The sequence below is a fragment of the Pyxicephalus adspersus genome, chromosome 12, assembly GCF_032062135.1.
Source record: "Pyxicephalus adspersus chromosome 12, UCB_Pads_2.0, whole genome shotgun sequence".
Taxonomy (NCBI): Eukaryota; Metazoa; Chordata; class Amphibia; order Anura; family Pyxicephalidae; genus Pyxicephalus; species Pyxicephalus adspersus.
This window is the reverse complement of record NC_092869.1, coordinates 30,349,473-30,360,268: the sequence shown is the minus strand read 5'-3', so window position 1 is coordinate 30,360,268 and position 10,796 is coordinate 30,349,473. Positions and strand designations below refer to the sequence as shown.

Below are 10,796 nucleotides of genomic sequence, written 5' to 3'. Positions count from 1 at the left end.
AAGTAGCCCAGAGCAACCAATTTTAAACATTTTTCACAGGTGGAGAGATTTTGGATGCAGAGTAATATTGTCGTGTGTATGTTAGCAGGCCTCGGCTTAGCTTCCTTAGCACGCAGCCTTTCTGCAAAGTTGACCAACAAGCGCTGGATTTTCTGCATAGAATGGATATTCACTGTTGGCTTAGTTGCTCGTCAGTTAAGTGCTAACTACAGGTAAGCCTTTGTTATGTTGTCTTGGATATTTCTGGATCTAGTAGGATTTGTTTATTTTGGAAACAGAGATTATGGTGTTCGCAACTTGTACAAACTGAATTCCAGAACTGTTTTAAACACCATGTACTTGCCAGCTAATCATTTCCATTTCTCAAATCTGAGTGGTGGGTTTAGTGCTGGGGAATTTTGTTTGTGTGACTTTTTTCACATTATTGTTCTATGTTTCTTTGAAGTTTATAAGAACAAATCATTTCATTATTAATATTGTTTCTCATCTTGGTTCTTTTTTAGTCTTTGTGACCAAAGCAGCAATTATGTAGTGGAAGCATTTGGAAGGAACATTTTGTCCTCATTCCCATTAAATGCCATCATTTTGCTGAGAGGTGATTTGCCAGGAAACTCCTTGCGTTATCTTCATTACTGTGAAGGACTTCGCCCTGACCTATCTTTAGTGGATCAAGAGGTGAGAGAGATAATTGCCCTTCACAGCCCTTTTTTAGGAATTCTAAAGGCATTTTTCCCCCCCTAAAGTGCACTTCTTGTTTTCTAAATCAATGCTGTCTCAGCTTTTCATAGAAGGGACTTTTCTAAGAACCTGTGCAAGAGTCAGATCACATTAAACAAATCATGTGTTAAGGGTTGTGCAAAAATCCTTGTGTGACTGCTCCTAAATGATCTTTGTGACACCTCTGCTTTCACCAGACAGGAAATGGGCATTGCATTCAGAGAATGGACTAATGTAGAAAAAGATTGGCTCCTGGGTGTCTCCTTAACTAATAATGTTTACAATAATACAAGTTGTTTTATATAAAATAACTTTTATTTGGTTTATAGGTAATATGTACAAAGGTTAAGGAGCTTTATCTCAGCATTTGGGTTTTGGGGGGTCCTAGGATTACTATGTGGGAATAATTGTGACAAAGCAGATATACTTGCAGGGAACAAATAGAGTATTGCAGTTAGAAGTTGTTTTCTTAACACATAAAAATGAGACCTAAATAATAAATCCTAATATTTAAATCTCAGTTAGCTAAATAGTGAATTGGTAATGTAAATTATAAATAGCAGACCTAAGATGAATAAATCAGGACCCAGAAATCGTGGCCCTGGCAAAATGTAGTCTTCTTAAGTCTTGATACTGTTTTAGTAAATAAGTCTTGACAATGCAAATGTATTGATAGTCACTGTCCTTTGTAGACTGATGACCGATTGCATCCTGTACCCTGTTCTACCTGTATGATGCCTATTAAAAAGCATAGGGCATTTGAAGGCTGGAGCTTGGCACAGGGGTGCTGGCTGTACCTCCTTGGGTAGCACAAAGGCATACACTACTGCTGGGTAATGTCAATAATGCGGCTATATCATTTTAACAGACATTGTCATTTGACATTTACTAAAAATAATGATACATAAAAGTTCATGAAACTGTCTATGTTGTATACTCTAATGTCTCATTGCTTCATGACAGATGATGACATATGAATGGTATGTACCAAAGACAGCAAAACACTTACCCAATGTCCATTTTCCGGGCAATCGATGGAACCCGATAGAAACCAAACTTCCAGATGGGACAAAGACTTTTAGCCTCCACAGATTTCTCAAAGTAAATGAAGAGTAAGCATATCTTCCTACTAAGCTTGCAGTTTCATTATTATATATATGTCATATATGAAACTAAATGTTATACATTTTATATCCGAATACCTGATTGTCACACCTATGTGAGACTGTGAGTCATTATTTTGGAGTTTATTATAGAGTACGTATAAGGTCACATGAATTCCTCCACATCAAACCATATCTAAATGGAGTTGGGTTTGTGCACAAGGGCACAGTCATACTTGAAAACAGAAGAGCTTTCCCCAACATATCACCACAAAGGTGGAAGTGCACAATTGTCTAATTAAGTTTATGTTGTAATATTAATTGTACCTATTATTGGAAACACCTAAACTCAAATATTGCTATGCAGTGTTCGACCCAGAAATGTTTTAAAGCTGGGTGGGAAGAAATTGTGGGTGGGTGGCAGCTCCTGTGACCCAAACATCAGTAACCACCCAAAAACAGCTGGGTGGTCACTGCAAAGTGTCGGCTGGTGCGTCCAGTTAAATAGGGCTAGGGAGAACACTGGTACGGGTATATACCAATTGCCTGATAGTGTATGAAAGACTAATTATGCATTGCACTCCAACAAAGGTGAGTTTTTGTATGCTAAAGTGTAAATGGAATATTTTTGTGCACTTGTACACATAAAAGTGAATTACATTCTTGATGGTTACCCTTTTATATATGTCTTTTGATCTCAATGTGCTTACAGTAAACCTGATTTAAAAAGAAAACATTTAAAGTGTGATTTTTTTCTTACTATTCTGTATTTGATTAGTGCATTTCAGACACTTTTTTTCGTAACTCAATCAAAAAAAAAAACAAGTTAAATTTATTATAAAAAGTTTTGTGTAATACTCTGATCTGTTTCACTGGAAAACGGACTATTTTGTATCTGATGATTTTACACTTTTACTTGCAGCAAGGGTGTATTTGTGTGTATTGGATTAAATGAAGGTGATCCAACATGGAGGAAAAGCTACACATTGTGGCCATGGGGAACATGTGAGAAGATTGTTTCAAAAAATACAGTTTTTAATGCTGAGGAATGGGTTGCACTCACCACAAACCTGTATAACTGGACAGAAGAGTATGGGAAGTATGTGTAATGGTTTTCAATGCAGCTTTGTGTTTTTTGGTCACTTGATGTACTATTTTTCTTTTCTTTTGTTTTTGGATGTGTTGTAATGGGGGACCTCATGCATTGAAACAAGTGGCTATGGAAAATAGTTAAAAGGAAATACATGTAAATAAAAAAAGGAAAAAAGTATAGGCACCCAAAAACATGTTTAAGTAGTTGTAAGAGCTAACTTTATACTCAAGGTTAACGGATTAATATACGCATGAAATACATATTAAGGGAGCTGTTTTATTGCCGTTTTACAGGCCTTTCTGACAGACCAAGATAAGTAAACTTTCCCTGCTGCCCTTCAGTAAAAGTTACAGGTCTTGTCACTTCCTGACTTGACAGTAAAGGGAGAAGCATTAAAATGATAAGCTTCTCTGTCTCTCAATTTTGCCTTTTCCTTCTATTCTATATTGGCAGCAAGTCTGTAGTTCTATTTTAATTAAATTTGGCTTGTTTACTTAAACATATACTTCTACTAAAACATGCTGTTTTCTACCATTTGCCCTCCTTAAAGAATTCACCTCTGTTAGTTAGCTATTAAAAGCTACAACTAGCATGCCATGATTGAAGGTTAAAGGAGATTGTCCATCAAAGTATTCCTTCATTGTAGATGTTATGAGTTCAGTCTACTACCAAGGCTTTACCTCTGTCCTGTAACTTGGAGGGTAAACCTCTTTAAACATAGCTGTGAATGGCTAGATGATTGGATTGTGGTACATTCTGCAGGTTTAACTCCAGCATAAACATATTATATCAGCTTTATAAAATATATTTTACATATTTATTTTTTTATAAGGTTTGAACAGTCGTCCTGGGAAGCCGTGGCCAATGGCGAGATGTGGGAAGCAAGGTATAGTTTCCTTTTTTCATTTCAGTTTTTATTTCTATTTGACACAATGATCTCTACCAGATATTAATTACCTTATGCTACACCTGACTATCATTAGACTCGTATTGATCTCTCTCTATTGATCTCTATGACAAGCAATCATTTGTCAATTTACCACAGACAACACCAATAAAGTCAGTAATCATTGGGGTTGTTGTTCAGATTTAGGCCAATTTTCAGCCAACATTCAGTTTGGTCCTCAAAGAACCCAGCATTATGGTAACACTGTTTGAGCTGACCAAAATTAGCTTTTAAATGCACACAGCAGGCAGCACTTCCCACTTTGTACATTTACTCACCACCATCACTATTATTAGACTAGTAGTCATGAGAGGGCCCGCTGTGTACATTTAAGAGCTCCCAAATGTAGTTTACTGAACAATATTCTCTGTTTGACATTGTTTGACCCTAACAGAGGCTTGTTAAAGCAACACTAATATTGATAGTATATTTCCATTCGGTGTAAAAGGAAATTTGTTATAACAAGGTATATTTTTGTGCTTACAAGTGTAATGAGGAAGTTTGACTGTATTTTTGTAGCAAGGTCTGAGAATGTTGATCATGCAGTTTTTTTTTGTAACTTCTTTTGTTGTACAATTAAAGGCGTGTTAGAGTTTGTGATTGGAGTTTTGATGTATGTTTTCTTCCAGAGTTAAAACTGCCTTCTTTATCTTTGATCTGGCTGAGTCTGCTCACTTGTCCACAGCAGTCAGGAATCAACTCTATTTCTATTCCTACAAGGTAAAAATCATTCATTGTAGAAATAGATTACATTTCCTTGTAACAGAGTTTGTAGACATTGTCTGTCAGTCATTTATTATCTTTTAAATTGTGCCTGTTTTTTGCTGCTTATAGCCATGTTCAGTAATGGACTCTTTATTTGCACTGATGAATATTCTCACAGCGCAAAGTTTGATTACATTGCTTCAGTCAATTAGTGTCCATCAAGTCAAGCTGTAATTTTTAGAGATGAAATCAGACACAACTAGAAAACATAACTTGCTGTATCGCAAGCATTCATTTTGGTGTGATAATAGCCAGCCCGACTTGCAGAAATAAGGACCAGTCTCCAAAAGCCACTGCAGTCATTCAAATGGGTCTCCAAACTGCCTATATCTATTGTAGGACTTTGTCCCAGCTATGCCTTTACACTGTGAACGACACAATTCTGGTATGGTTGCTTAGGCGCAAAGACACCCTGTGGGTGGGTGTAATTCCTTAATTTCTACCCCAGCTCTTTCTGAAAATGGAAGTAGCTTTAAACCTACTGGGAACTGCATTTCAAGGAAGATCAACTATACTGGGCTGTGGTATAGCCCTGCTGTTGCTTCTTTGTCTCAAAGAATGCCCAAGATTCATATGTAAAAGCCCAATCGAAATCCTATTGTTTTATTACCGACTTTGCCTTTGGATGCTTTAAAATGCCTTTTTCTCATAGTGGAAATTTGCTTACTGTTCTATTGGGGTCCTACATGTTGCTGCAGATAAAAAACTGCCATACCCTTTATTTTTGGTACCTCTACAAAGACTTTGTAATCCATAGGATGTGAGGGGTAGCATCTGACCAGGTCTGTTATGTACACACCTCAGGTAATTCTGGTCGGATAATTGCCTCAGGGCTGATATCGGACGAGAATCTGGCGTGTGTACAGCCCTCATCATCTGGACGACCGTCCTGGCGGATCCACGGATGACGGACAAGGAACGATCGTAATGAAAGTGAAGTGGAGAGACCGCAGCAGGTTGCTGTTGTATGTACAGCTCTCATTCATGCATTGTGAAAGATCCTTTCCAACGACAATTATTACATGTGTGAATGCAGCCTTAAAGAAAGTATTGGTTTCTATAGTCAGACTTTAGTGCCTATCTGATTGCACCCGAGGCAAGGCTATGAAAAAAGTTGTTCGTAAAACATCTCTAATGGATTCTTCTATTTAAATTGGGCTTTAAAATAAGATGATTGGAACAATATTGATTACAAAATAATGCATGAAAGGGGCACAGATCTTAAATTTTAAAGTGCAGATTAGAAAAGGAATGTAATAAATGGCCCATGGAGTTTAATCTTGTAAGCATTATATACACTGATCAGTGTTTATAATTGAAATTTGAAACAGATTTAGAGTTTGATGATTGGGGGAAGCATTGGTGGGGTTGTATGGATAAAGAAGGTGTCTTTTCTGTCATTTTTTTGTAGCTGTACAGAGATGTTATTAACAAACAAGAGAATCACCCCATCACTTGGCACAAAAACTACGCCATTGCCTGCGAACGAATGCTACGCCAAGAGAGACGTGACATTGACCCGCAAATTCTTTTGGATGATGCCATCAAACATTTTTCTGCATACGCCAACAAGGCGAAAGATGATAATCAAAGGGATGCAATATTACACGCTGTTCAGTACTTCAAAGAGGAGCGCCTGCGACTTCGGAACAGTCTGAGAGCAAACACGTAATGTACCTTCAGAGTCTGAGGAGAAACCGCTGCACTGACACATTAAAGGGGACCTACTGACTTCAGGCTCTGAAGAAATGATGTAATAGAAGCACAGTGAAGATTATTTTTTGGTTGGTGGTTTAGCAGTGTATTCTGAACCCCTCTGGAAATAAAGCTGAGGTGGTCATTTGAGCAACTAAACCAATATTAATACTACAGTGTAGTCTGTCAGGTTTCTAGTTTCCAGTGACCCGTTTGAAGCACAAATCCGAAAGACATATTCAAGACGCACTGGGGCGTAAGAAAAGCATCATAATTCATGCTGAGATGTTTCCTTATGTACATATTTGTATTTAAACACACTGGATTTGTTATTTCAGTGAAACTATTCAAGATATTTTAGACTCTTTGCACCTTTAGGTTTGGCATTCCATTTGTGGTTTTGAGGTACATCCAAGCAGCCATTTTGTTAGGTGCTACAAAGTGTTTGTGCAGTAATAAATCTTTGTAATTAGACTAAGGCTCCATACACACATCAAATTATTCTTGCCCAATGGTGAAGGGTTGGGCTCGTAAGACGCAAATCTCATATGTGCACATCGGTCTCCCAGAGTCAGCTATCTGTCCTGGTGGATCAATGAACAACCAATCAGGAAAGATTGTTTCCAGTGACAAATATTATACATAGTGTACATAGCCTAACAGTCTTTTTTTTTTGTCATTAGTAACGTTCTCATTATTGTTTCTATGATATCTCTTTAATAAGATATATGAAATAATAAATCAGGTAACAGTGTTCCCCCCAGCCGCTTTTAGCTGGGTGCACCACCTGGCACTTTTCAGCTTCTTCCCACCCAGCCAAAAAAAATGTGGGGAGAACAGGGAGTTCTGTTGCACAATAGATACTCAGGTTTTGCCTTTTGCTTTGAAATTCTACACTATTAGAACTAGTGGTTCTAGTGGGTATACTGGCACAACTAATGACATCTCAGTTAAGAATCATCCAGGTCCACATGTAATAAATTGCAGTGATTGATTCTTCACCAGAGAATTTTGCCGAATGTCAGATTCACCGCTATTTAAATAAAAGGTATGATTGCTTAAAAAAATTAAGAATTATCTAAATGAAGAAAATACATTCCCTTTGTAAATAGTGAGTTATTACCTTCCAACACTAGGAGCTCTTGTTAGTGGCTGTTCTACACATTTTTTATATTCAAAACAGTAATATAAAACAAATAGCATGTAAAATGTGGATATCATGTCAAAAATTACTTAAAAAGAACAACTATACCCTTTAATATGTTTGTCTTTTATGGAATGCTTGCTCTCTTTTCTAGTGTATTCGGCCTTGCCTGGCACTGTAAAGCTTTTTTAAAAACATCACTGCCAGGTCCTTTACACTGGGGCTGTTTATTCCTATCAGTACTCCATTGGATGGATTGAGGTTGCTATGGGTATGGTCCATCTACAGGAATGAATAGGGCAGGAGCATGCAAAGGCTCAATATTAATACTCAATAAGAATGTATTGTTTGTTATTGTTTCATGAATGTATCATGTTTTTTTAATTTTGTGGTTTTTTGTTTTGAAATAATGTGAAATAAAAGCACATTTTTGTATTTTATTTTCTAAAACCTAAACAGTGACGTTTTCTAAACTTTAGGAAATAATATTTTACCTTTTTTTTTAGCTTTTAGCTACTTCCCTTACCCATTAGGATCACCATTTGTGCAAACTGTGTAACTGCACAAAAGCCCTTCTATGGTTGGGGCTCATTTGCACCACTGCATTGGGACAATGCAGCATAAACTTGTAGATTATTGTTAATATTAGTATTTAAAAAGCACCAACATAATAAGCAGCACTGTACAATAAATAGGGGTTGCAAATGACAAACCGTTACAAACAATGACACAGGAGCATTGGGAGGACCCTTTCCATAAGAGCTTACAATTTAAGAGGTGCAGTAGGTGGCACCACCACGAACCAGAGCAAACCTAAAAATAAGACCGGCATTCCAGTGTGCTGCATAAAAAGAATATAGCCTTCAGTACATTTTCATTGAGGTGCAATGTTTTTTATTTTGTCCATTTATTTGTCCATTTATTTGTCCAGTTGTCCATTTATTTTTAAAAAGGCACAGTATGTTTTGTGAGCCAGGGAGATGTGAGTAGGGAAGGTTCTGTCTTTTAGACATGCATGCCCTGCCCTTCTCATGCTGATTACAAATAAAATGCCATGTTCATGATGTCCTAACCATGTTAGAGAAGTGATATCCAGCAACAAGTACCTTTATCCCTGCCAACCAGCACTAACACATCTGGACATTTCTTGCTGATAAAATATTTCATGGTGGTGGAAGGATTGTTCCATACCTGAACCTAGTTGTATAATATGACTGTGAAAGTCTAGGGTATTACAGAGACTAAATCACACCTGTATGTATCTATTTTACTATTCATAGGGGTTTTTACATGGGCATTAAATCCTAGGGGGCCCTGTGATGGTACCAGTAGTGTGTGGTTATAAAGTGAACCAGTTGGTATTCCCTAAATGGCTTGCTTTAGCCAGTAATATTTTGTGTCACATACTGTTCATAAAAACATTTTTAAAATCTTTTTCTTTAGAAGAATCAGATCTTTGAGAAACTCTGCTACAACCTAGTAAATCAAGTTCTGTCCAAAATGCGGCACTTACTGGAATCTTCAGCTTTTTTAGAACCACAAGGTAGATGCAAATACATTTAAATTAGATGTCTTCCTATCTATTTCAAATTAGGCCAAAAAAAAAGAAAACATGACTGGTAAATCCTGGACACATTTTACACCAAATGACTCAACAGGCTGAACTTCTCAAGAAGGAACTCCAGTGATTCATCGAGTGCAGAGGAAGCCGGTCAGAGGAAGAAAGAAGACGCAGAGAAGGACTACGCAGGACACCTGCGGATTCGGTAAGACTCGATTTAGGTTCACTTACCCCAAGTGTGACTCGGGGTTACCGCTTTTAGCATCTTTGTTCTACCGCTCAGGGGGTTAAAGGGTGGCAAACCCTTTTTATAATGAACCTTTTTATAATGAAAGAATTTGTTTTTTCCTTGTTTTTTTTTTAACCGCTATATATTTTTTAACCGCTGTGGCAATAAAGACTTAATGGGATACTTGCAGCCTCCTGGGATACATGATGTAAGTATCCCAGATAGCTGCGAGTTGGTCATATATGAGCGGGCTGCTCAATTCTAGGCATGCGCAGAAGGGGCTTTCCAGGAATTTAAAAATGAAAAATGCAGATTTCACTCGGGTTATAGGCACAATTTTACTTTACAAATCACTGCGCCTGTGCGGTGCAAGATGGGGTGACAGAAGAAGAAGAGGGCGACACCTGGTGCCCTCTCCACACCGTGAAGAAGGAAGATGGGATGGCACAGAACCAACTGGACTAGGATTGCAGAGGGATCAACAGCTTACCACTATAAGTTCCACTATCAGGCTGCGTACACACGTAACATTTTCATAGTTTGAAAAAATCTTTCATGATCTTTTCCACTGACAGATGAACAAATGAGCGCTGTACACCCAGCACCCATTCTGTTCTATGAATCGGGGAGGGGGAGAACAAGCGAGCTGAATTTTTTTGCTGCGCTCCCCTCCCTTGATTTGTATAGTGGTCATCCGTGGATCCATCCTGACGGATTTATGAACTATGTCAGGTGATCACTGTGCACATGTCAGGTTCTCATGACCATTCATCCCAGGTAACAATCATCTGATGTGTACATAACCCAACATCTGTCCAAACCTGGTTGAGGTTTTAGCCTATTTGTACTTATAAAAGTCAAGAAAACTGCAAGTGTTGCCAACGCCAAGCAGATTCCAGCTTTTCTTTTTCCCCTCTTTGTGTGCATGTTATACTATACATAAAAGTAGATGTCTTTCTATCAGTCAGTAACATGACACATTTACAAGCCCCTGTGTTAACTACCTAGGTGGTACCCCCTGGTGTTAACAAATACCCACTCAAATCCTCTTTTGTCTTTAACATGGTTTTACAAAGTTGTTGCCAAGTAAACTGGATCATATATTCCATGTATTTATTTTTTTTCTTACTTTTTGTTAATTACTTTCATATTTATACTTCCACCCATTTGTTCTCCTGTTGATCTATTCCTAATAATTAGCTGGCTCCTGCTGTCGTTGTGTAAAAGGAGACTTCAGAGGCTACTTTTCGAATGAATGTCTGTTTCAGGCATCTTTTATATGTATTTGCTAAAGAGCGTGTACAAGAGAAAATGCAAATCATTGTTCTTTATTTTCTTATGACAGTTAATTAATGGCAACCTGTTTTAATGAATAAAGTCACTCCGAGTCCTTCAGCATTTCCTAAGTAGAAGGCAAAATCTGTAGGGATGCTTTTTCTTCCAATTGTATAGCTTGTAGACTCCAAGAACTGTATAGACCCCTGTATAGAAATGCTCACTAATGAAGAGGGAGGGCTAGAAGCTTGTCTGCATTCATAGATCA

The 10,796-nt window shown here is 37.7% G+C and overlaps 1 protein-coding gene across 1 annotated transcript in view; it reads left to right on the top strand.

Moving 5' to 3' along the window:
• TMEM260 (transmembrane protein 260) overlaps positions 1–7,408 on the top strand; it is a gene marked incomplete in the record, with an annotated part of 40,982 nt that extends 33,574 nt beyond the window's left edge. Inside the window, 7 exon segments of the mRNA XM_072427949.1 lie at positions 40–212; positions 504–675; positions 1,681–1,829; positions 2,743–2,919; positions 3,746–3,799; positions 4,489–4,579; positions 6,036–7,408. Of these exon segments, the coding sequence (XP_072284050.1) occupies positions 40–212; positions 504–675; positions 1,681–1,829; positions 2,743–2,919; positions 3,746–3,799; positions 4,489–4,579; positions 6,036–6,296 (1,077 nt within the window).
• Positions 7,409–10,796: the final 3,388 nt, after the last annotated feature.